The 27,486-nt window shown below is 45.8% G+C and overlaps 1 protein-coding gene across 1 annotated transcript in view; it reads left to right on the top strand.

Moving 5' to 3' along the window:
• LOC119169089 (sulfotransferase 2B1) overlaps positions 1-15,880 on the top strand; it is a 177,071-nt gene extending 161,191 nt beyond the window's left edge. Inside the window, exon 5 of the mRNA XM_075890834.1 lies at positions 15,843-15,880. Coding sequence (XP_075746949.1) covers positions 15,843-15,864 — 22 coding nt within the window. The 3' untranslated portion in view covers positions 15,865-15,880. The remainder of the gene's footprint in view (positions 1-15,842) is intronic.
• Positions 15,881-27,486: the final 11,606 nt, after the last annotated feature.

Raw genomic sequence — 27,486 nt, 5'->3', positions numbered from 1 at the left:
TTTGGATGTAGGTGGCTGTTTTAGCGAGAACAAAATTTAAAATACTCTTTAGGGCCAAAGCTCTTGATGGTGTGGTTCGGTCGTCACCTGTGTGTATACATGTATGTAGTAATGACCTCACAGCATATCCACGGAGTGAATGATGACGAGTAGGGCGGAGTGTCGGAGGGTTTCATCAGCAAACCATGAGTCATCCGTTGGCTTCGGCCGTTCATCGTCTGTCTGTCTGTCTGTCTGTCTGTCTGTCTGTCTGTCTGTCTGTCTGTTCGAAGCATGCACGAACAGAGGCACGGACGGACGGACAGACAGACGGTGGCACAGGCAGACGGTTGCACGCACGAACGTACGGACGGGCCCACAGAAGAACGCAGGGAGGAATGCATGAACGGACGCATTGACGGACAGATAGACGCACGGATGGACGCACAGACGAACAACCGCATGGACGAACGCAGAGATGGATGCATGGACGGATGTATGGACGCATAGTGGACGCACGGATGCAAGCACAAGCTGACAGACGGACGGACGCAAGCATAGACGAATGGATGAGTGGATGGACAGATGGACGCACGGACGAACGCATGCACAGTAAGACGGATGCATGAACATAGGTGTGGACGGATGCATGGACAGATGAATGGACCGACGGATGCACAGGCAGACGAATGGATGAACGCAGAGACGTATGGATGGACGCAAGGATGGCGAACGGACGCTCGGACGGTTGCACGGATGAATGGAAGCAAGAACCAACGTATGGACTGACGAACGCTTCGCCCCACTCAACATTCACTCCGTGGATGTGCTATAATTTTTTGAAGGCCCTCAAAAGGTGCCTGCCGCCTCCGCAAATTTCTTGCAAGCCTGAGCACACCGCTTTGTAATGAGAATAAAAGCTAGACAAACTCACGTTTTATTATTCAAGACAGATGTGGTCCTGTAAAGAAAAGCACTTCATGATTTACCACAACAACGTCAAACTAGTTTACGAAAAAATTGCTTATGTCTACGTGAATACTTCTGAATTATTCTCTGTAGAAAGTGTTTAGACCTCTTAACCACCTGTCGTTTTGATTGAAATGCCTCTTATAGATACGAATGCATGTTAGCCCACCTTTTCAAAATTTCTTCATTTATTTATGACGTTTGTTCCTGTTCGGTAGGCTCAGAACGTAAATAGTGAGCCATGTGTTCGTTATACCGAAGATAAATATTCTGATGGCCCCGGCTATTGAATATTTGAATCACATACCTTTGTCAAACGAGGTTTAGCTTTTTTGTTTAAAAAAGCCAACGCAAGAAGATTCTGTCATTTATTATTTATAATGACTTGACATATTATGACAGTTTTTTATTGGATGCATGTTATTTCCTCAAAAAAAAGTGCCATACTACGTGAAATCAATTAGCGTGATTGCATCATTCCACAGACCACTTCATGGTCCCACTGTTTATATGCAAGAAAAAATTGCACATGTTTAAAATAATACGTGACAGACTGCTTGTGCGCCGATGCCACTTGCACCTTTACACATTTGTCAATCGGTGTCGGTTTTTGATTCAGGCAGGGTACATATGTATTTAAATGCGGAGAATTTCTTAGCTAACTTCCGCGGCTTTAAGCGTATCTATCTATCTATCTATCTATCTATCTATCTATCTATCTATCTATCTATCTATCTATCTATCTATCTGTCTGTCTGTCTGTCTATCTATCTATCTATCCGTTTACGACTTTTAGCTCTCCTGGCCGCTTCAATAATGGTATCGATACCAAATTTTGTATGGCATAACATGACTGTATAAAGAACATGGCTGACTAGTCATAACAAGAAATCATGTTTGTCATAAATGTCATAATTTACATTTCATGGTCCTGCAGCTCATGCGGTGGTCCTGCATTTCATGGTCCTGCAGCTCATGCCATCCACCTTCTTTAGATACCATATCAAATGGCTTGTTGCAAAACTGGTATGGTATCACATTATTGCATCGCTAACACTAGCGAGAGACCCTAACATGAAAATTGTGACATGCGTGTCATGTAACATCATGACTACATGCCACACTCATGATGCACTCGCGGCCAATTCGATAGCGTCACATATACCTAATTTGATCTACGGTACGTGAATGGATGATGAAGGTATGATACTGGCGAAAACATGATAAACATGAGATACGTGTAATGTAACAACAACATACGCTCATGATGCACTCGTGGCCGTTTCGCTAGCTGCACAGATTCCACATTCGGTATTACATGACTTCAATGGATGACGACGGTAGGTGACTGGTGCAAACATAATAGCCATGAGATGCGTGTCATGTGGGAACATGAATACATGCCACAGTCAACGCGCCAATACATTTCGTCGTCACGCGGTGCGCGTGCTCGCCGGCGTTCATTTTGTCGCGTCACGCTGGCGTTGCCGCGCTAGGCGCCAGTCCTGCCATACTCACAGGCGCGCGCCGCGCCGCGTTGCTTTGACGCATGCACGTTTCAGCGCGTCCGGCGTCCCTCCGTGACGAAGAGAGGGAGATGTAGCGTTGTCTGGCTAACGCATCGGTGCGAAATGCAGCATGTCGCATTTCAAGCCGGTTGCCATCGGGAAGCGCGGACAGACGCCGGTAGCACCGATCGCGCCTGGCGTCAGACTATGGAGTACTTGCGTTTTGCTAGCGTAGCGTCTCTGTGCCCAGCGTGCACGCGCGGCAACGCTACATTGAAGTATACTGGACCTTTCATGATGCGCTTGTGGTCGTTTTGCTAGCTCCACATATACGAAATTTGGTGCTACGTGACGTCATTGAATGATGAAAGTATGTGACTGTTGCAAACAGGATAATCCTGACACAAGAGTCATCTAAGAACATGAAAACATTCCACGCTGTGGTCGTGGCGGTTTCACTAGCTCCACATATACTAAATTTCGTATCACCAGACGGTAATAGAACACCAAGGTAAACGAGACATCCAAGTATGATAATCGTCACACGGGAGTCATGTAGGGCCTTATTTACCTGCACCTCATAACATTGTGTTGATTTTAAAGTAACATATCAACCGTTCTCATTTGTGCTTTGCATATATCAATTCCCACTGTACGTGGGATCTGCGAATTTTTCAAACCACAAATTACTGTAGAAACTATACATTGGAAAATAGTTCCGTGCTGCGTATACCCTGTCTCTATTTTTGTCAGTTAGCTACCACGTGCCAGCACTACCTAATTTTCGTTTTATTCAGTACAGACTCTTTTTGTCTCCCGTTTCAGTAAAATGTTGCACGTCTGGCTCCTGCTTGTGCTAGAACAGTTTGTTTCGTATCCCACCATCCACCTTCTTTAGATACCATATCACAGCCAGCAAAAAGGCCGTAACGCCACAGGTGAGGCGAAGAGAAAAGTCATGGTTCGAAAAAAGGGCGAAGCAATGAATGCGATAGAACGTATTCGAATGTTTTACGAAGCAAGGCTATCATTTCTAGGAGCAATAATATTTCTAGTAAACATGCGCTTGTTAAGTAACCAAGTTTTCTGCGGCGTGGCCACAGCAGATGACCACAACCAGGCTCGTGCGTAGTGAATGCGTTAATGAGAAGCGCCTTCCAAGGCCAGCGCATGCTGGCACTAAAGGCAATACGTTGTGTGTCATCCCTGGTGGCAGTTCGTTATGTGTAGAGCATCTATATGTGGACGGCTGCTCTAGGTACTGATTTAACACCGTTTTAGGGGTGAAGCTCTTTATGCCGTGGGTCGTGCGTCCGCGATGTGTATAATAGTAGTAGTAGTAGTAGTAGTAGTAGTAGTAGTAGTAGTAGTAGTAGTAGTAGTAGTAGTAGGTAGCCAGCTCTCGTTTAGTCCTTCGAATGTCCGCTGCATGGCGGTATTTCTACATGAACAACATATTACGTAAAGATGCGAGATGGCGGTACTTGGAGGGTACACCAGATGGACGGAAGGACGCACGGATGGACGCGCGGGTGCAAAGCCGGACAAACACATGGACGCAGGGATGGATGAACAAACGCACAGGCGAACGCACGGACAGGTGAAGCCGCTGACTGACGGATGGACGCAAAAACAGACGCACGGACGGCAGCACGGACGGATGGACGGATGCACGGACGGTCGGGAGCAAGAACGAACGAACGGATGGAAGCGCGGATAGACTGCCGTACGCTTCGCCTCACTCATCATCATTCAGTCTGTAGAAATGCTGTGATATTTTGTTTCGTGTTGATAGCGTAGGCCATAGAAGCTCCCGCCTCCTGTGGGGACAAGAGGCGCCCTTGTCGTTGCCGCGGTGGTGCGGCAACAGTAAGCGCCCCACTCTCTTGTTCGCTCACGAGATAAGCGCGTGAGCAGACAACCCCGACGGGAAAGGTCATGTTCGCTCCACAGAAAGAGAAAGAAAGTGCATCCTTTCACATGAATGACGACGGCAGCGGCGGCGATAGAAAAAATCAGCCAATACTGTCCATATAACTACTATCACATTAAAAATCACGGACATTCAGGGAGTGAATAATGTCGAGTGGCAGAGCGCCAGAGCTTGATGACATCCTCTTGTAAGATTCCGGCTCTGCCAGGAATCTTCGAGCTGTTTGGTCGTACGCACAGAGTTCACCTAACGCTCCGTTCGGCCACATCGCATCTGTAGATTTGTTTTGTTTCTCCAGTCAAAGAGATGGTGGTTCTTTTGTACACCACACGAGAATGCACAGCCGGGTGGCCCAACTGACCATCGAGGGCATCACTCTACCGTGGCAAGCTGCGCTGACCTATCTCGGGCTTCGCACCGATTATCGGCTGACCGGAGCTCACACCGTTATTGAGTACAGAGGCATGCTGAGGAGAAGTGAGATGGTGGCGAGGGGCATTTTATTCAGTCGCTGTGGCTGCTCACCATTCTGGGCTCTTCGTCTTCACGCAGCAGCAGACACTTAGAGGCTGCTAAACCCATTCTTTGTAGAGCCACTCCTACCGCGAATTCTGGAGCGCCAAACTGCTGCTAGGGGTTTTATTCGTTGTGTCCTCAGCCTGACGCAGTTCTCTCAGTTCACAGCAACCATTACAGAGGCGGTTGTGTGGCCACTCACCCTGCTCCTGTTGCAACGTAGTCTACTACACATTCACCGGCTAGGCTAGACCAGCACCTTACGGGCGCCCCCGCTTGCATGGCTGCGAAGTCGACCAGGATCGCGAATGCGAGAGTTGCTGCACATCTATCGAGAAGCTGCCGTACTACTCGCATCCACACCGGTTCCTCTTACTTAATAAATTTTGATGGCGTTGATGTCAACGTATTCCATTGCCAATCACCAAAACCAAGGCAGCAAGAACTGAACACTATAAATAAAGGTGGCTTTCAGAAAAGTTTCAGAAAATGTATTTAACTAATGTAGCAAATATATTCAAACAATTTGGAACCTGTGCCATGAATTTTGAACTCTTCAGCAGACTTTTCAAAGTGAGACTGATGGCGTTAACTAGCACAGCTTCTAATTCACCTATGGTGACGAAATTAACCTTGAGTTTTCGCAACGTAGTTTATCGCTTTAGGCTAAGTTATTTTTTACTACAGCGTCCATTTAGAAATTTGCTGCAGCATTTAGCTTGCATTCGGGAATATGACCAGCAGTGCCATTGTCCTAGTATCTGGTCAACGTGCATGGAGGGTGCTTCCATCCAGGTGATGGGCAGCACTACATAGTGTCTTTTCAGTGTGATAGTAACTGAGTGGGTTGTTTTTGAAGATGATATTGAAATTCGATGTGGAGCAAATATGCAACACTAGCACCCTCAAAATAGTGTCAGTTGCAAGTTCGGCTAGTATTTGCAGGGAGCAGGTTACGCGTTTAAGAAAGCAGGGCTTATAAACACGACCCTATACTCATCGAGTGTGTTATTGGTCAATCACCTACCATGCGTCTTTTACGTCGAAGCTACCTGTAATCCTATAAAACACCTTTGGTGTCACGAACCAGAGTACAAGGTGCAGTGCTGACTGTTTTTCATGTTGACTACAATAACAGTAAGGTTTAAGGCATCAATCGTTCTCGTTTCTGGACAGCGTTACCTGGATGCCACCCCTAATATTGTAAACCATGACAAAGAAAGAAAACTTAGATCAGCGTGCATTTTTAGCGTGTTCTTCAGCGTAACGTTGTCAAAGTGTTTCCGGAGGCAACCTGTAGGAAACTGATATGCTAGAAAAAAGCTACCCAGACCTCTTCACTTTAAATATTCTGATGCTAATGCGAAATAAATTTTGTTGTGAGCACTTGGCAGCTTCCTTTTGGAATTCGCCTAAGACCTCTTGGGGCCAAAAACCATCCTATTTGTTTTTCTTGTTAGTCGACGTATTGATGCAGGTTTTCCTGCCACCGAAAGATTCCCGCGCCTGTGGAGGTTCGGCAAGATTGGAGCCACCTTTACTTATTGTAGGCTGTCTTTATGAATTACCCACTTTCAACCAAGCAATGCTGTCATGTGTCGACGTAGTAGCGTGCCCTGTCATGATATTTTCTGACACAAACTTAACAGTGGCGCCAAGATGGTGTTAACAAATTTCAAGATCTGAGACATCATCACGCCTTGATTATTTCTTGCATTACTCATGATGACACTGACTCGAGACGCCGATGAACTTTTACGTTTATTGAGAGATTTAAGGCTTTTAGCTTGATTGGGGCAAGCATTTTTACTTAAAACAGTGAAGCTGTTAAGCTTGAAATATTGTCATTGACGCTTGCGGATAAGTAGGCTCGTGTATGCCACAAAAAGCGGATATGCGCCAAGGAGCACCTTGCATTACTGAGCCATGCATTGTGTGGAATGCAAAAGAACGACAATAAAACGTGAGGGTGAGGGAGAGTTATGTGATGTTGAACAACATTAACGGGATACTTCAAATCATAGTATAGCACCGTATGGCCTAGTTGTGCCGCAGACAGTCCGTATGTGCGAAGTAGCTCCTAGCATAACATAATCATGAATAGTATAAAAAAATGGGGGTGATGATCAAGGTTATGAGATGAGCTTTGAATGTTAGGAGCAAGAAAATAGAGATTGGAAGATGGTCAAGCATAGCACAGCCTTGTATAGCACATTTCATTTTCGCGTTAGAGAAGAGGTACGTGTGATGGTAAAAGACTAATGTAAGAGTGAGAACGAAATAAAGAGAGCATACTATATACATGTACTTCACAGTATGACGAGATTACGGGAAACACAGACTGATGTGTAGCAAGACTGATGGAAACATGAGGAGGAAGCAAAGAAGTATCGGTAGGTTAGACTGAAAACAACATCATATCTATGTGAGCAACAGTGTATCAAGGAGAGCGAAATTAAAGCAAGCGTGATTAGTGATATTGTTAAGGCCTGGAGAAGAAAGGAAAGAAAGATGATTATAGAGAGCTGCAAAAAATAAACAGAAAGACTGTCAAAATTGGTAAAACCATAAAACTAATGAAAGGAAGACCATGGAGAAGACGAAATAACTCTACGAGAGTTATGTTGTGGCGCTTGCTTACCAGTAGCGGTATTTGCAAAGATTTCCAGGGCATGGAGTACGCTGTATTTCTTTATTTAGAGCAAGGAAAAGAAAAGAAAGAAAATTATACGCACAATACTTCCATCTCCAGGTAACACTCTAAAGTGCGCTCAGATCCTCCTAGTGGTTTGGCCATTATTACTGTCTCGACGCGCTCGCACACAGAATCCATCGAGCCATTTCGCCACACCTTCTGCAGGTGAATGGGAATATCCGTTTGAAGGAACTGCGTAAGAACGAAAGTAAATCTATGCCAACAGCAGGAATGACAGATAGGTTGGTGAGACTCTATGGCGCCATTATTAAGAAAACTGTGTTGCAAAAATACAGGTATTAGTGGGTTGAAAGAAGTTGAATTTGAACCGTCATCTTTATAGGAAAATGACAAGGTCGCAGCGGCCTAGCACTGAACCGAAACAAAAAGCAGCGCTGCGCTGGGCCTGTGTATTGTAATATTCTAAGTCAGGTCATTATGTGTTATATGATACATGAGGTTTAACGTCCTAAAACCACCTTATAATTCTGAGAGACGCTGCAGTAGATGTGGCCGGAAATTTCGACCACTGGGGCTTCTTTAACGTGCACCCCAATCTGAGCACATGGGCATACACCATTTTGGCCTTCATCGAGAATGCAGCCGCCACAGCCGGGATTTGATCCTGTGACCTACGAGTCAGCAGCCGAGTACCTTAGCACTAGACCCCCGCGGCGGGGCAGGTCATTGTATGTAATTAGGTCAAGTTATTATGCGCAATTATCTTCGCAAATATAGTTACGCGGCAATTATGTGTAAGGTTAATATGTATGTCATCGCTAATGAGAAAAAGAAACATGACATGCGCATATGTTACCCGCTTTCTTCATAGAAAATTGGTAGATGCAACAGCATAGCGTCTTCTTTTTAGGAACGCGGAAGACTAGCTCGGCAAATGAACAGCTAGCTTACATTTATACAGGGGGTTGATTGCAACTTATGTAACTTTCACTATCCGAAGGTTTAAAGGCGTGAATACGCACACGCACACAAGCACAGACACACAAATACACATACGCAGACACTTACACTGTATGCGAGTAGACTGGAGAAGACTATAGGACAAGAGCAGGGTGAGCGCGTCACATGTGACTGATGTCCCTGAAATCAGGCAGTTGATTTTTGTTGACAAACTCTTTTATAATATATACCTGAGTAAAAACAAGACACCTATCAAAAAAGTAATTTTTTTTTTGGCGTTTCAACTGTGGGACCGACTTTTGTCAGATAGATTTGTCACAATTCTGACGAAGACTTATGCCATGACCGGAACGTGAAAAAACGATTCTCTTTTGTGACGTGTGTATATAAAATGTTCGAAGAACCCCAATGCTTTTGTCGTAATCTTGCAAGTGAAACTACCAGACTCCATAAAAGAATTCAATAGATGTGTATCTTTGAAATATTGTCTGTTTGATCTCTTACTTAAAAGAACACCCGGGCTCATTGGTTACCTTTCGTTTGTTGTCACTGCAACAGTAACAAGTGCTCCCTCCCCCCTGAAACGATACCAAGCGGTGTTGTGTTTGAGCACGTAATGGTCAGACTGAATGGCAAGGTGCTTACAATGGCAATGTGCTTGAAATTACAACATGAATACAGTAAAGAGAACTACAAAATAGAGATCTAAGAAAACTAGCAGAGATGTTATTTGCAGCAAATTTCAGGTAAATCTGAAGATGACCCGTTGGAATGAAATATATGTTGCCATCAATAGAAACCAAACTAACCTGTGGCATTTTAATAAAGCAGCTGATGCTTTAGGCAACTGAGGAGTGGTCATCACCCTCACCGACCTTTTCCTGTTATATATATGCAATAAAACATGGGAGTGATGGAGAACTGAGTGACAGTGAGAGTTTATAACACTTTCTCGCTGCCTGCTGGCGTTTCAGGGCATGTGATCATAGCAGGAGGAGGCGGCAATCAATAATCTCTCACAAACTTCCTTAAGTCATCAAGTCTACCAGATAATAATTGTTGTTATAAACTAAGAAATAATTGTATATTTAAGGGCTTGTATTTATAGACACAAAATAGTTCAAAATAAATGTACGATAATAATAAAGCAAGTACAGGAAATGCAGTTAGATGTAATTGTAATGCATATGTGAAGAAAAAGAAGTGGGCATAAGTTGCCGCTGGCAGGCGCCAGACCTGTGACTATCGAATAAATTGTCTTATTCTTCACCAACGAAGCTACAGCGGCTGTCATCCTCTTGTCGAGTTCATGGAGTATGTATGCGCCCTGAAACCGGAAAGTGTTAGCGCCGCTAGTAACTTTGATGGCGAGCGTGGAACACTTTTTGTGCCTGTCAGCGTCACGTAACACGTTCTCTTATTCCGAGCTCACAGCTCACCAATATTCCTTTACATATTACTTGGATGCATCAAGTTCGCCATATTGATACCTGCACAGCGCTGCATAAATGGCCGAAAAAGGCATTCACGGAGCGCCAGCTGCGGCCAGTTGCGGCCATGCGTCCAGCTAAGGCTGGTGTATACAGCGAAAGGGTTGCTGTGTCTTACTCCTCTTAGCAATACTCTCTGACAGGTACAAAGTTCTCTCTTTCTCTCTCTCTCTAGAGAGCCGAGAGCACCTTCATTATTTATAAGTATATAACAAGCTACGTGCTACGTTACTGGAATAAACTCATTTCGAAAGCTCCGCCGGAGAGACGGGCCGCGTGGATGTCACGAGAACTAGTGGCGCTGCAGTACGATCTTGCTCCAGCGACGCGGTGCACGCGTGTTGTGATCGGCGGGGGCGACGTGCAAGCGGCTACCGCGAATGGTGCGCTGTATTCCCATGTCACTTCTCGGAACTGTTTTTGGCACTGCGTAGTTCCGTGTACGAAAACGCATTTTTCATGTATGAGGCGTAGCGAGGAGGAGTAGATTTATCTACATTGAGGTACGCGGACTAGCTTTGTGCCAGGCTGCAAGAGCGGTGAACGACTTCGTTTCTTGCAACTTCTGTGTTCGTTGTTTATTCAATAATTTATTTTCTGTGTAAACATGGTTACAGAGTTGCTTGGGCTAACATAAAAGCTGTTAGAAACTGCTTGCGAACCTTATATACGTGGCCTACGATCTATTTCGCCCAGCGGTGACGGGCTAGCAGACGAATGATCGTAAGCAAAGTTCCTGTCTAGCCATGCACGTTACCCGAAAGAATCATTATTGTAGTGGAATTATAGAAATAAAATAATAATATTATTATTATTATTATTATTATTATTATTATTATTATTATTATTATTATTATTATTATTATTATTATTATTATTATTATTATTATTATTATTATTATTATTATTATTATTATTATTATTATTATTATTATTATTATTATTATTTTGCTACATGCGGTAGCAATTGGCTGATATGGTAGAGGTGACACCGTTGAGTAATATGTATTTTGTGTGGCAAAATTACACAACAGTTGCAAGCACAATAATTACAAAATTCGGAATTCGGACGACGCTTGAGCTTCGCCTTCATGACTAAACCGCAATCGCGCAAACGGGCCCTGTGCGAATCACTTAAATTGCCAGCCTAGCTTAGATCCTAGCAAGTGCATCTGTGCCGTGAGGAAACGAACGACTGTGCGTGCAATACTGGCCGTTTCCAACTATCGTAGAATGTCTACTGCAAGCACAGTTGCGAAGGGCTTACTGCGCCATAATTGTTCCTTTTGCGAATCAGCAAAGAAGCCTTTACGCGTGCCCTTTCACGGAGCCTTTTCGCCGTAGGAAACATTACCAGTGGCTCCAACATACTTTATTTTCGGCTCTAAGTTGTCCTCCTATAGTTATTCAGGTATAAACATAACTCCCGATCTTAATTGGACACCCCACATAATAAACATCTGTAACGAAGCAAATAAAGTTCTCAGCTACCTGAGACAAAACTTACGCCTTGTCCCTCCTCCTGTAAAACGTTTAGCCTACCTAACATTAGTACGCCCGAAACTCGAATACGCTTGTGCCATCTGGGACCCGCACCACTGTAATCTATCTAAAATGTTGGAATCTATTCAATATAGGGCAGCAAGGTTCACTTACTCTGAATAATCATATCACTCAAGTGTCACTAATCTGAAAGACCAAGCCCAACTTCAGAATCTAGAATTGCGACGCAAGGCCACTAGACTAACCCTTTTTCACAAATTCTTTCATTCATTTTCTGACGCATCCAGTCAGAAAATGCAGAATGAAGGCCGCACATCGAATCTCTTCTCGTACCAGCCACCGCAACACTGTTTATCCTGCGCATACCCACACAACTGCCCTCCTTCACTCGTTCTTTGTTCAAGCAGCAAAGGAACGGAATGATCTTCCACCCGACGTCGTGCACCACACAAGCCCAGTTCTGTTCAAAACCCACATCGAAAGAAATTTTGACCACAGCCCACCCCTCATGTAACACACCGTACTGGGGCATTTGAGGTATAATAAATAAATAAATAAATAAATAAATAAATAAATAAATAAATAAATAAATAAATAAATAAATAAATAAATAAATAAATAAATAAAGCAACACGCTAACGCTTGTCTGAGCGCCCTGTAATGGCTGGGAATTTGAACACCCACTCAATAAGCAGTTCACAAGTTTAGTCGCCTGACGTGCTACGCTTCTACAACTTAATATTGCGTAGACTGAAAAAATTTCTTCTACAATACATGAACAAAAAAGTGTAAACATAAAACCTCGTTTTTTTGGCAGGACACAATAATAATGAGAACTTCTACTAAATGAAATTCACAGTTTTTTTTTCTAATCAGTTTCGACCAGCGGCGTGCCTCTGTCGTGTAACAAGTGATTGCCCCACAGAAAGCCTTAGTTCGATTATCACTCATACTGATGTGTTTTGTTATTTAATTTACAAGCAGGTTTCTTGATTTTTTTGTCACGAAAAAGATGATATTTTCTCGCTCACGACCTTAGACGCTGACAGCGACGCCGACAGAGGAATTTCTGTGAAGCAAGCTCGCCAAAACTATCCTGTTCAAATATAGGACAGCACATAAACATTAAAAATATAAGTATGACTGAAGAGACAGCCGTTTGTCTTACAGCCTAATTTGAGAGAATGATCGAAGCACACACTGAAAGGTGGTTTTAACCTCCAAAAAAATTAACCCTGGAGAGCGACCAGACAAGCGAAATATATTGTGAGGCCATGTTACTATAGCAGAACTTTTAAATCAGGCGCCATAAATCGAATCAATTCTATGCCATCATTTAGTCTAGATTGGGGCGTAAACCAATTACTGTTGACCGTGACATACCTCCAAAAAAATCCCGCGCATTTCTAACAGGGGGTGCAAAGCTTTGCGTCACAAATATAGGCTCACTGCAAACGCGGAGTCCATGGCGTTCAATGTGAGAGGACGGCATCGTAACGCACTACCTTCGTGTATTGATGGACAAGAAGTTTTGACCTAACGTGGACAGTTAGACCTCGCACCCGGTACTCATCCGTGCGTGTTCCCAGCAATTGAAGCCGAATATTTTATAACCATGGCGCCCATTCCCCCCCTCCTTTCTAATTGCATGGCACCCCTCGAAAGCTCAGTGCCCAGTGTGGAGGAGCCGCCATAAATATAACAGCAAGACGAAAGGCGCCCGACAAGAACGCTATCGATACTTGCAGTTGCATCACAGGGACATTCGATCAATTGCCACCTGTATCGCTGCCTTAAAAGCAGTGGATATTTTGCTTTAATATAAAATTCTCTTATTAACCAATACAAACGTATGCAAGTGGTCGGGTTTGCAAGTGACCAATTTTTCTTACATTTCCTTTATATCGCAGCAATAGATATTTTTCGCAGTCGCACTGTTCTCATTTCTGAGTCTTTGAGCAGGTAACGGTAGCAGATGTAGGTATTACTTGTCGGTGCAACGAAGCGCACTAGAAAGGAGCACACCAGGACTGTACAGCATCTGTGGTACCTTCGTCAAATATTGAATAAGTGACAACGTCCAAAGAGGGCCTCTGGCATCTCTCACAAGTAGCCTTGGAGCAGATGCGCCCAAAGCACAGGAAAGTGCACTCATTCAGATGAGGTGCTTTGAAGAAGGCTGCTTACATCATCCCTTACGCGGCCTTCGTTCTACATTGAAAGCTGCTGAGAAAACTGTGGAGAGGCTTTTCACGAAAAACCCCTGGTTGATGACCTCTTTTGAATTGTGCTTAAAACGTAGGAGTGGTTGCCACTGTATCTTTTGAGTTATGCCACTCATCATGAAAACGTAATGGTTATGTTTTAAATTGTGATGAAAATATCTGTGTGTGTTTTTTTTTTGCAAGAAAAGCAACCAGGCGCTTTCTGAAAAGCTGGATAATGCGAGATAAAAGGTGAAGTCGCTGTAACACTTTGCCCTCCGGTCTCACTTAGTAGCCTTCGTGAAGAGATGTCTGATGAACAGTGTGAAGCATGAGTACTGTTTTTTTTTTCAAAAAGTCTTTTTTGTAATTATTATAAAACATGAGTACTGTTTTTCTAGAGCGTTGTTCTATTCTAGTAAGTCCACTCGTTTGAGGCTTTTACATACGTTTTGGGCCGTTTTCCGCCTAGGCAAAATGACAGTGGTTAAAATGCTAGCAATGGTCATGAATGAATGGATGAATGAATAGACTTTGTTTAAAGATCAGCAGTTTTACCATGTGAGGTGATGGAAGAGGGGATAAACCCCTGTCCCTTCCCACTCTCCGTTGATGGTGGTACCTCAGGTGACCGCTCGAAGACCTTGCACCCGCACTCTAAGGCAAAATTACCCGGAAAAAGAGTAACGGAGCCCAATAAGCGCGCGCGATGAACAGATAGACCGTTGAGGAGCAACCACAAAGGGAAGCGTGCCGCGCGCAAACCACTTAGTTTCCAAACACGCTCCAAAGGGATGAACCGCCCGGGGATGGCAGGCAGTGCGCAAAGAGTTGCCAAGATGACTCGCCATCCTTCTCCTCCTCTGCTGGCTCAGTCTTTCCCCGTATTTTGCTGGCGACGGTTCGCGTTGCGTCACGCTCAGAGTGCTCGACCATAGCCTCCTGGATTCGACGATCTAGGAATTAGGACGTGGGGTAGTGTGTACGCTTGGATGAGCGTGGGCTGCTGCTTTTACGTTTCGCTGCACCCATGAAGTCTGGAGCAAGTCTCGACACCATGCCGCGCTGTATATCTCTGGCTTCAAGATTGTCATGACCAACACACGACAGCCACAGTTGGGAAGGCCAATATGGCGGCCGAAAAGACAGCAGGCCTATCGAACATATATGTCAGTTCAACTCAGGGCAGAAATCAGCGTTGAATTCTTAAGCCAGTAGGTTATCATTCTTTATTCTACTCTTCTTGTAGCGTGTGCGATACGGATCGCGCTTGCTGGCAACGGGCTTGGTCGTGTTGTATATCGTATGCACGAAATGCACCGCGAAGGTCAGCTTGGGCGTCTGCAGTTCGCCTGTGCTTTGCGACAACCTCGAAATTGGCCGCCATTGCCGTCGGCCTCCCGTACGCTCACTCATCGAGTGCTCGCATGGCTTCGCCGCCGCGATGAGCTTCGGGCTGACGATATTGGGCTTAGACCTCGTCGCTCTGTTAGGAGTTGTGGAAAACACGTTGCGGGTTCTCGTAACGAGCTTGATTATAGTACGTCGCGCGCTGTAAGTCCACCAGCACGGGCTGGCGGGGCTTTCGCTAGCGTCAGAACTCACTGAAAATTGGTTGCCATTACAGTTGGCTTTCCCGTCAGTCGGTCGCAAGCATCTCGGCACCATCCGTTGGCCGAGGCGGAGAACTCACGTTTGCGCACTGCACTCACTCGAGTTTGTGGAAAAGGGCCGCATTACCGTCAACTTCTTCGGCGCTAGCTCCAAACCAGCTCGGTGCTGTTCGTGGTGGCGGCCAAGCGTACGCTTGCTCTCCTGTACGAAGTTCGCTGGTGGCAGACACTCCGCTTGCAGCGCCGTGTTTGGTCTCGCGTTCGCTTGCTCGAGCTGAACGACGTCGCTCGCTTAGGACTCGCCGACTTGGGGCGGCGGCCGCCACTCCTAAACTGTTGCGCTACGGGGATCGAAATGAGTTTTTGACGATGTGTGTGTGACATCACGATGAAATTATTAGCATGCCATATCTCACGTATGTTTTCATTTCACCTTGCACGTATTTCTCATAAGCATTTGTATTCATCCTCTGTCACGTGTGACTCACTATTTTACATACTTATTGTGCAGCCGTGGGCACACACCGTGCTGAAGACTGTGTGCGCTGGCGTCTGCGATGCCTGTCATCGATCTCTTTCGTCAGAGCAGCTTCAGAAGGACTGTGCGAGATGTGAAGGTAAAGTTATTTATGTGTCATATATTACACGCATGTTTTTATATTAACGTGCACGTGCTTGTCATATGCGTGCGTCTTCATCTCCTGTCACGTGTGTCTATCTTTACTATATTATTGTACGTGCAGCCGTGGGAACACAACAGGCAGAAGACTTCGTGTGCTGGCGTCTGCAATGCCTGTCAACTATCGCTTCCGTTGAAGGAGCTCCCCAAGAAGTGAACAAGATTTGACAACGAGACTGGACTTCTACACTTCACTATGAATTCACTTAAAATAATTTAGAAACTTCGTGTGTATGTAGAAAAATAAAAGATTTCGATGTCTCACTTTTGTCTTTCGTTGTTGCCGTGACTGCAAAAGCAGTTACAAATAGATTGCCCACAACTTTTTCTGCTGTCCTTTTCTACGAAACTTGTTGTTCACTGCGCAGGAAAACAGGCGATAAAGGTATTAGGCATGGCGGAAAATTAACCAAAAAATTGTATGAACTGGGGATAAAAAGTTAATCCGATTTAACTATTTCAGTGGATCAACCGTTCGCCTGGCGAAGTGGAACTTGAAGACTAACGGTTGCCCGGTAAGGTATAAATGTGGCGATTAACAGTTGCCATATAAGGTGCAAATGTGAGGACTAAATGTTTGTCCTTTGGGGTGAATTGTGGGACTAACGGTTACTCACTAAGATGTAAATGTGAGGACTAAATGTTAGTCCCTTGAGCTCGTCTGTTGGGACTAACTGTTGGACCCGGTGCCGTTAGTTCTTAAAAGAATTAATGGTTGTGGCAGCTTCATTAGTCCCCAAAAGGACGAACCACACACCCTTTTAACACCCTTTTGCCTTAGAGTGCAGGCGGCATCTTCAGCTTGCCGGATGGCCCAAAGCTGGTTGGCCAGCTGGATGGATGGATGGATGGATGGATGGATGGATGGATGGATGGATGGATGGATGGATGGATGGATGGATGGATGGATGGATGGATGGATGGATGGATGGGTGGATGGATGGATGGATGGATGGATGGATGGATAATTGGATGGATGGATGGATGGATGGATGGATGGATGGATGGATGGATGGATGGATGGATGGATGGATGGATGGATGGATATGGCTGTACCCTTTAGATCGGGCGGTGGCTAGCGCCACCAAGCCGTAATAATTAATGAACCAACTCACAAGCTCACAAGCTTGTGAGTGCCGCCTCCCAGCGGCAGCCCAGCTTACGCCACCGATCGGCAACAGTGACCACAGCCGCGGCGGAGGGTGGCCCCTACCCTCGCGCGGTAATGGCAGCAGCAATAGGCCTCAGATTTCGTCCCTGCCTAACATGTGTCGCGAAGGAAACAGCGGCAGTGACGTTAACTTTTTCAGCGCACTCCCAAAGCATGGGCTGCAGTATGGCCCTTTCTCTGCACGCTTTACACGCGTCCGTCGGGTACGGAGGAGGATAGCACAGGCGTAGGATCAACGGGCTGGAGTTCGTATTTGTTAGTAATAACCTCAGAGCTACGGCCTGTTTTTTGTTCAATTGGCTCTGTGGTAGTGGGTATTTGCGTCTGTTTAGCCTGTAATGTTGTGTAATGTCGTTCAATGTGGTCTGGCGATCACCCCACGACCATTCCAGTTGTTGTTGTGTGGATAGTGCCATCACCCCGCTCTCGGAGGTGAAGGCGGCCACCGAATCGTAAAATTTGAATGCTGAAAATACTTATTCACGTAGCATTTCCCGTACCTAGAGGTTAAACCGAATACGGACAGCGCAATATAGGCGAGACATCGGTTTTTAGCCAACTTGCAATGCGCAACACATTCGGGCCAATTTATACAGGAGTCCTAGCTCTGTGTATTCACACAAGCAGTCCACAAATGCGACGCGAGAATGTCGACTGGAGTGGCATGATGAATGGTCAAGTTCGATAACAGTACAACAGGGCAGCTGATGCGAGGGACAGCGCAGCAAACCACTACGGTACGCCGCCGTAGCAGATGATGCACCGAGCGTAGTGCAAGATCAGACTGCAGAGCCGCTAGTTCTCGCGGCTGCCGTTCGGTCCATCCTCTTCCGCTGGTGGAGATACGAAGCTTTGAAACTGAGTTTATTGTAATAACGTTGGCTACGTGCGCCTACCTGACTTCATGGTCGTGTTGTTAAACTCGTACGTACGAATAATGATATAAGATGACATTACTCAATGAGGTACACCATTCACGCGTTAATGCTGGAATAGTGTGATATGCCTGCAATATGTGTCACAAAAGCATTTCCACCACAGCTGTGTGGCATCGCCTGCGTAATGCCGCATATGGCGTGCGGACATGCGACAAAAGCATCTAAATGTACGTTTACTCGCACTTTGGACATTCTTATGTGACAGAACCAAGGTGTCCTGGTGACAGGTATTCAGGTAGCGGCGCCGGTGGAGTTGTACATGAGCAAAGTATTTTGACGAAAAAAGTTGGAGTCAAACCCACGCAATAGGCTTGGCAGGTTGATACGCTCTAGAATGGAATCGCTTGAAATGGCATTGTTTCAAATCATCTTGGAAAAAGATCGCATTAGTGTTTCACGTCAGTGAAATGCGTAACGTGCTTGCAATAGTGGTCATCGTTTCCAGTAACATACGTATTGACCAAGAAAACAAGCCACGCATTCCTGGAATGCGCTTACGTCCAACCGATTCACTGCTGTGAGACTGGCATCTCTGCTTGTCCTGAGTGCCGGTGTTGCTTGCATCGAGTTGTAAGGTATGCTCCGTGCACAATTGTTGCTCGCATGTCTAGTAAGCCAGCACAATAACCATGTTGGACCTCTTGACGTTTTGATTTAGGCAAAAACAATACAATTTAAACTACCAGCCGCTTAATGTTTTGAATGAAATCGATAAACGTAATCGTGGGCTCTGCAAAGTTTCTTTTTCTTTTTTGCCCAATACCTTGATTTCAGCGAAGGTAAGTGACCCACGTTCACACGTGTTTCTTTGACTGCAAAAAGGAACTTCTGAGTTTGCGGCCTTCTGCATATGTTCGTCACTGGTTAGACATTTACATTACTAATTCATTCGCATAGTACTTCGTTGTTTGTTTTGAGTGAGGCAGGATCATATTTATATAATCTTCGGTGCAGAATTGAGAAAATACTCATCTTTATAACATCATCTGTTGATACTCGTTGATTAGATCCTTTTACCAATGTGTTGTCCTTCTGCGGCTCTCCGGGACCGTCAGAAGGGGTGTCTAAAGAGAAAAACAGGATCAGATTTAGAGGTAGACAAACAACAATATTATGGCGACAACTTTCCGTTTGAGAATTTTCATATTAGACACAAAAGATAAACACTAACTTCTGAAGCTTCATGACATGAAAGTAACTCCCATAAACCACTGAATCCGTAATGATATAGTATCAGTGATATCACTGATTCTTACGAGCGTCTATTTGCTTCTTATGCACGTAAATTTAACCTTTCTGCGATATATATTTATACACTACACGGCTTTATACTGGAGGTTTCGGCATCCGGCTGGCTCGCAACACTTCAAAAAAGAGACCAACACATACAAGGAACCGTCTTTACTGTTTCGAACTCCAGCCGCAACTGCCGCTACCAGTGGCTGCTAACCGCGCAATGAGAGCATCCGCGATCATCCTTCTCTTCTACCAACACGACCAGCGGGCTCATGGCTGCTCCTCTTATAGTGCCCCTACCCGGTATGGATTGGGTAAGACAAGGTCTACAGGCGACGCCACGCTACCTGACATTATTTACTGAGCTTTGGCCCCGGGGGCGGAAGTTTTCGTCTATCAAGTCTTTGATGTTCTAGAATACCATGTTAGGAGCGGGTCCATACGCATAGCCGAGGGTGGGTGCGATATGTCAGGATCGGAGGTTCGGAAGAGTAATTCTCGGACCGAGGCATGGGCTCATTGCCTCTAACTCCGCAGTGGCCGGGTATCCATTTCAGCTGTTTCCATTCGCCCTCTGAGCTTGAGGACGAGAGTTGTGTAAGAAGACGATGCGCAATGGGGCCGATGTCGCCTTTACGAAAATTTTGGTAGGCTGCTTTTCAACCTGTTAGAATGAAAGTGGACCTTGGGTTTCGTAGGGCGAGGGTGATTCCTGCTTTCTCCATAACAGTTGTGTATTTGTCCTAGGCTAATATACAATCAACCTGTTTTGCACAATGAACGACGCTTGCTGCATATTTGCCGTTCACTGGTCCAGGTGCATCGACAAAGAAGGCACCTTCAGTATTTGAAAAGTTGTGAACTTTTGCCGGTGCCCGACGCCGATGTTCGTGGAAGTGAAGACGCATGTTGCGTGGAAGTGCTTTGATGATGAAGTCCTACCTCCATTCATGTGGGATACGTTGTTTTCCCCTTCTCTCATTGGGGGCTTCGATGCCAAGTTCTGATAGTGTTTCCCTTCCCGTTTTAGTTATGGCGAGGCGCATGACTTGATTCGTGTGGTGTGCATGGAATAGTTCTGATACGGTATTGTGGAGCCCCATTTCAAGCAGACATTCCGTGAGTGTCCACGGGGGTAGGTTCAGAGTCTTATTGAGAAATTACACGTATGACTTTGTTTATGTTGTGCTCGTCTGCTTTCAAGATCCTCAGGCAAGGAAAGTTATCTATAGGTTATGCGACTGATAAGAAATGCCTAAATGAGTCGCTTAATGTCGTGTTCTTGCATCCCTCGTCGTCGGTCAGCCAACCGACTAATCATGCGAGAGATTTGTAGGCAGGACATTTTTTTTGTTTATGTAAAGCAATTGAGTTGCTGCCCCGATTATTGTAGTGGGCCCCCGGAGTTCAGATTGTTTCAACCTTATTGATTTGCGTTGAGTTGTACGTTGAGGGATGTATTGTCCGATGCCTTTTTTCTATATACTAGAATTTCTGGTTTGGCGGGGGGAGAACTCCCGACTACTCTTGCATCCTATCTTTTCTACGATGGAGGTGGCCTGTTGGATTGCTTCTTTTATCTGACCCAGGTTACCAGACCAGCTCCAGATTATGACGTCATCAGCATACATGGCGTGGCCTACTTGCGAAATTTCATTTAGCGCCTCCGGGAGGCTCATGAGGGCGATATTGAAGAGGAGTGGGTAAAGGACAGCCCCTTTGGAAAGTACTGAAATCACCCACGTTGATGGGTTGAGATTTAAGCCCCCCTACGCGGATAGTGACTTGTCTGTAAGGAAGTCTCGCACATATGCATATAATTTTGGACCGCACCTAAGTTCTCGTAAGTTTTCCAAGATAGGGAAGTACCGAACATTGTCGAAGGCACGCTTGAAATCAATTACGAGAATGGCCTTTTACGCTTGAGTAGTACTGCTGGGTAGGTTGACAATCTCGTATTTTATTTAGAGGAGAATGTCCTGCGCTGACAAATGGGGACGAAAGCCGTACATAGTGTCAGGCAACAGGTTCTCATCTTCTAGATATTCGGTTAGCCTTATTTGTAAGGCCTTCTCCATCACCTTACCAGCGCATGACGTGAGGAGTTATGGGACGGAGGTTATCAATATTGAGCGCTTTGCTGGCTTTCGGGATGAAAGTGAGCTCAGCCTAGTTTCACTTTAGGGGAAGCGTTCCGGCGTCCCAGTGCTCCTTCATTTTATCTACTAGCAACTGAGTCATGTCATAGCTTAGGTTAGAGATTAGCCCTATCTCAGAGGGCAGCCATGAGCCTCACCGGGTCCCGGGGCAGTACCTTTCCTCATGCTTTCTCGCAGGGGCGTATGCGCAAGCAGACGTTTGGTGCGTAGTGACACCACGGACCCGAGCTAATGGGGGAGTTTCGATTCCCTCCCACGCCTAGCCGTGCGTGGCTTTGACGTGTCCGGGGAAAAGGGAATCCGGGGGGTTGAGCCGACGCCGGTTGATTGGACCTTTAAGACCCCCCGGCAGAGGCAACACACCCCTTTGGCTCCGGCTTCATGTAGACGGCATCCCTGGGCTGACCCACCCAGGGGAAATCGGCAGTCGCCTTTTCCTATCTCTCTCCCCTACAACTTCGTCTTTAGCTCTCTCTTTTAGTCTGTCCTGTCTACTTATCCCTTCTGTTTACCTTCAATTTTCCTGGCGGCAAGGGTTAACCCTGTCCAAATAGCCTACATTGGTCTAGGCGCATTGGGTTATGGCAGTGTTGTACGGCTGACGTCTGCAAGCTTCCAGCACCTGCAAACTTGCAGCGTCCCTTGTTGGGCTCCGTGGTGGGTGGCCGCCAACGCTGCTGAACGAAAATAAGACCGGCATGCATGGAGCGTTCCTTCTACTGTCTGATCGTACTGGCCTAAAGCGGGTACGCACCAATGACGTAAATTTCTTCAACCAGACAATAGAAACTTTTCCCCACTTCCACATCATTTGCTGTGAAAAAACCGGAAAGCAAGCCAGGACCGTATGTCCTTTTGTAGTTGCCAGGTGTCTTACTGAAACTCTCGGGGCTGGATACAATGTAACCAAAATGGCTAGCGGAGACCTTCTCCTCTAAATTCGGGAGAAAGCACAATTTGTAAAGCTAGGCAGCCTCTCAACGTTTGGTGACGTACCGATCACCGTAACACCACACAGGTCTATGAACATAACTCGCGGAGTGGTATCTGACGCAGACTTACTTGACCTGACCGAAACTGAACTTTTAAAGGGGTGGAAAAGCCAAAATGTCGCTAATGTACAGAGAATTATCATCAGAAGAGATAATAACGAAACACCGACGAAACACCTATAACTCACGTTTGGATCCAGTAAACTACCAGAATCTATTCAAACAGGGTACACGAAGACATCTATCACGCCGTACATTCTAAACCCTCGTCGTTGCTTCCAATGCCAGAGATATGGCCATGGCTCTAGAACCTGTCGTGGTCGCCAGACTTGCGCACAATGTGGAGTCCTAGGCCACGTGTCTGATTGATTGATTGATATGTGGGGTTTAACGTCCCAAAACCACTCTATGATTAGGAGAGACGCCGTAGTGGAGGGCTCCGAAAATTTAGACCACCTGGGGTTCTTTAACGTGCACCCAAATCTGAGCACACGGGCCTACAACATTTCCGCCTCCATCGGAAATGCAGCCGCCGCAGCCGGGATTCGAACCCACGCCCTGCGGGTCAGCAGCCGAGTGCCTTAGCCACTAGACCACCGCGGCGGGGCGGCCACGTGTCTGAGAACTGCAAACAACCGCCACACTGTGTAAACTGCGAAGGAAACCATGCCGCATATGTACGCTCCTGCACATACTTGAAAAAAGACAAAGAAATAATTACATTGAAGGTGAAAGAGAACATATCATTTAAAGAAGCACGGCGAAGAGTCGCACCATTTTATGGACCTACATACGCTGATGCAGCGCGTCAGGGGGCACCGCCACACCAGCCCTCGCCACTCCTTCGGCCCACGCATACCGAGCCGGCGGCTGTGGCATCTGCCCCCGAGGCGGCTGTAGTCCAGGCTACACCGCCTATTCCCAAACAGAGACCGGAGACTCCAGAGTCCTCAGGCCTCAAGGCCTTACCTCACCAGGCGAGGCCCAACATTCGAACTAATAGCCCGCACGTGCGGGCATCAAGTGCCTCCGAGGAGGCAAAGGATACGGCGGTACCCTTGGTGCCGATAGAGCGGCGTGGCTCTTTGGAGCGCGCCAAGAAAACAAAAAAGCAGATAACAGGGCCTGGTGACGGCACTGTTACGTGAACTCAAACTCCCTGTCTAAACAGCCACTCGCTTTTCGTACACACAGCACGGTTTTACATTCACCATGAACACTTAAATTATACAATGGAACATCAGGGGCCTTCTCAGAAACCTTGACGACATCCAAGAACTTTTACACGAACACTCACCAAAAATGCTGTGTGTACAAGAAACACACCTTAATTCAAAACACACAAATTTTCTTCGTAAATACGTTATTTTCCGAAAGGACTGTGATGATGCCATGACATCATCCGGAGGTGTTGCCATCATAATGAATCAAGGAATTGCATGCACACACATACAACTCCAAACGTCCCTTGAGGCAGTGGCTGTTCGAGCGGTTCTTTTTGATAAACTGATCACAATCTGCACTATTTACATACCTCCTAGCTATCAGCTGCAAAAACGTGATTTACACTCTTTAATTGATGAACTTCCGGAGGCTTATGTTCTGCTTGGAGACTTTAATGCGCATAGCAGGCTATGGGGTGACACTCGGTATGACGCGCGAGGTCGACTGATTGAACAGTTCCTTCTCTCGTCGAGCGCGTGTCTCTTAAATCAAAAAGAACCAACCTATTATAATCTCGCTAATAACACCTACTCTTCCATAGACCTAAGCATGGTATCTCCATCTCTTGTGCCTCTTCTCCAGTGGAAAGTCGTCAGTAATCTGTACGGAAGTGACCACTTCTCCGTTGTTTTAAACGCAACTGTAGTAACTGAGTGTCCACCACGTGTTCCCAAATGGCTCATAAACAGAGCCGACTGGGAACAGTTTTATACCACCGCTCGTCTAGGTTGGAGTGACATATGTACTTTGAACATTGATGTTGCTGTCATTTGCTTCACAGCGTTTTTTATTGATGCTGCAACAAAATGCATCCCACAAACAAATGGACACCCTGGAAAATGGCGTGTGCCATGGTGGAACTCTGAATGCCAAAATGCGCGCAAACAACAAAACAGAGCTTGGAGGTTGCTTCGGAACTCACCGACAGCCGAAAATCTTGACACCTTCAAGAAAATAAAGTCTCAAGGCAGGAGAACGCGTCGGCAGGCCAGAAGAGAAAGTTGGCACAAGCTTTTATCAGAGATAAATTTATATACACAAGAGGCCAAAGTCTGGAACATGGTTCGAAGGGTAGCAGGAAGAAAAGTACACTCACTCCCACTCGTAAACACTCAAGGGGATACCTTGGAAGATCAGGCAAACTTCCTCGGGGCACATTTTGAACGGGTATCCAGCTCGTCTCACTATACTGACACTTTCCAAAAATACAGAACAAGAGTAGAAAAGCAGAAACTCGAACACAAATCCACTAGATACGAGGCATATAACCAAACTTTCAGTCTAGCTGAGCTCCGAACATCTCTAAACTCCTGTAGTACTTCTGCTCCAGTTTCTGACCGTGTGGTGTATGAAATGTAAAAAACCTACCAATCGAAACACGAAAAACCTTACTTTGTTTTTACAATGCTATCTGGTTTTCTGGCACTATCCCTACCTCCTGGAAAGAGGCTATTATCATTCCCATTTTGAAAGAGGCCAAGGACCCTTCTTTAGCTTCGAGTTATAGGCCTATTGCACGTACAAGCTGCTTGTGCAAAGTCTTCGAAAAAATGATAAACTGCCGACTTGTACATTTCCTTGAAACAAACAATTTGCTCGACCCATTTCAGTGCGGGTTTCGAGAGAGTAGATCCACCACAGACCACCTTGTTCGTATCGAGGCACAGAGCAGAGACGCCTTCGCCCATAAACAATATTTTCTCTCTGTGTTCCTCGATATTGAAAAGGCTTATGATACAACATGGCGTTTTGGAATTCTAAGAGACCTGTCCCACTTGGTCGTGCGCGGAAGAATGTTTCACATAATCGAGAGTTACTTGTCCAATCGGATATTCCGTGTCCGTGTGGGCAGTATTCTCTCCCAAACATTTGTCCAGGAAACAGGCGTGCCACAAGGTGGTGTACTTAGCTGCACACTTTTTCTCATCAAAATGAATTCCTTGCGCTTGTCCATCCCTCGCAATAGGTTTTATTGTACATATGTCGATGACGTCCAGCTTGGCTTTAGATCTTGAAATCTGGCAATGTGTGAGCGGCAGGTTCAGTTAGGTTTAAACAAGGTCTCCAAATGGGCAGAGGAAAACGGATTCCGACTGAACCCACAAAAAAGCACGTGTGCCTTGTTCTCCCGAAAGAGAGGCATGGACTCAGAACCCGACATTGAACTGAACGGTCAACGTCTGTCTGTTAATGTGGAGCATATATTCTTAGGCTTAATCTTGGACAACAAGTTGGCCTTCGTACCGCACATCAAGTATTTAAAAACAAAATGATTAAAAGCCATGAATGTTTGAAAAGTGTTGTCACGTACTACGTGGGCTAGTGACAGGCAATGTCTCATGAATCTGTATAGAAGCCTCATTCGCACCCGCTTAGATTATGGGGCCGTTGTTTATCATTCTGCGACTCAAAGTGCTTTGAAGATGCTGGACCCCGTGCAACATTTGGGCATCCGCCTTTCTACGGGTGCTTTTCGCACCAGCCCCGTAGAAAGACTTTACGTTGAGTCAAATGAGTGGTCGCTTCATCTGCAGAGAACTTACATATCCTTTGTTTATTTCCTTAAGGTGAAAGCAGACAAGAAGCACCCCTCATACTCTACTATTAATGATTTGTCGAGCTCCATTCTGTTTCAAAACAGGCCTTCGATGAGGCAGCCCTTCTCAGTTCGCCTGAAGGGTCTAGCTGAGGAAACTGGAGTGTCACTTGAACACAGTTTAATGGCTCCTGTAGCATACCCGCCACCGTGGCAGTGGCAGATTATAGACTGCGATGTGTCTTTTCTAGAAGTTACAAATCATGCGTCTATTGCCAGTATCCGAACATACTTCCTTGAACTTCAACACAAATACACACGTCCTGAGGTCTTTACAGGTGCCTCCAAGTCTAATACTCTGTGTCCTACGCTGCTGTCGGCCCATCTTTTTCGGATGCTGGCCCTCTACATCCAGGCACAAGTATCTTCACAGCGGAAGCTTATGCGATACTTGTGGCGGCTAAACACATCAAGCAATTACAAATACAAAAGGCAGTAATTTATACGGACTCCCTCAGTGTGGTAACGGCTCTGCACACTCTTAAAAAATAAAAAACCCAGTCCTTATCTCACTTTACTCCATTTTGTGCGCACTCTACACAAACAACATGTTGTAGTGTGCTGGGTGCCAGGGCACCGTGAGATCCAAGGCAACGTGAGGGCGGATCAGCTGGCTGCATCCGTCCACAAAAGCACTGCCCCTACACCCATATCAACCCCGGCCCTCGATCTTAAGCCGTCTCTCAAACGAAACCTCAGGGACTACTGGCAGAGCAAGTGGGATGGACACACACAAAACAAACTACACATTATTAAGCCACACCTTGGTCATTGGCTGCCAGTATCAAAATTGCGTCATACAGAGGTAATACTAACGAGGCTCAGGGTAGGACACACATACACGACACACACATATCTTTTGCCCGGTGGCGATCCACCAATGTGTGACAGATGTGGTGAAGCATTAACAGTCCTTCACATGTTAATCCAGTGCAAACACTTAGAAAACTCTAAGAAAACAACATTTTCCATTACCCTACCGACAACATATACCTCTACACCTGCAATGTTCGTCGGTAGGGAACAGCTTTTTAGTCATAAATCATTGTTAGCGTTTTTAAAAGAAATTCATAGTTTTCATATCATATACCCGGGCATTCCGTAGCACGACCTCTCCAGAGAGGTTTTTGCTGCGGTGGCTACACCGGAAAGCACTTGCC

This window comes from Rhipicephalus microplus, chromosome 3 (assembly GCF_043290135.1).
Source record: "Rhipicephalus microplus isolate Deutch F79 chromosome 3, USDA_Rmic, whole genome shotgun sequence".
NCBI lineage: Eukaryota > Metazoa > Arthropoda > Arachnida > Ixodida > Ixodidae > Rhipicephalus > Rhipicephalus microplus.
This window is presented reverse-complemented; position numbering and strand designations above follow the sequence as displayed.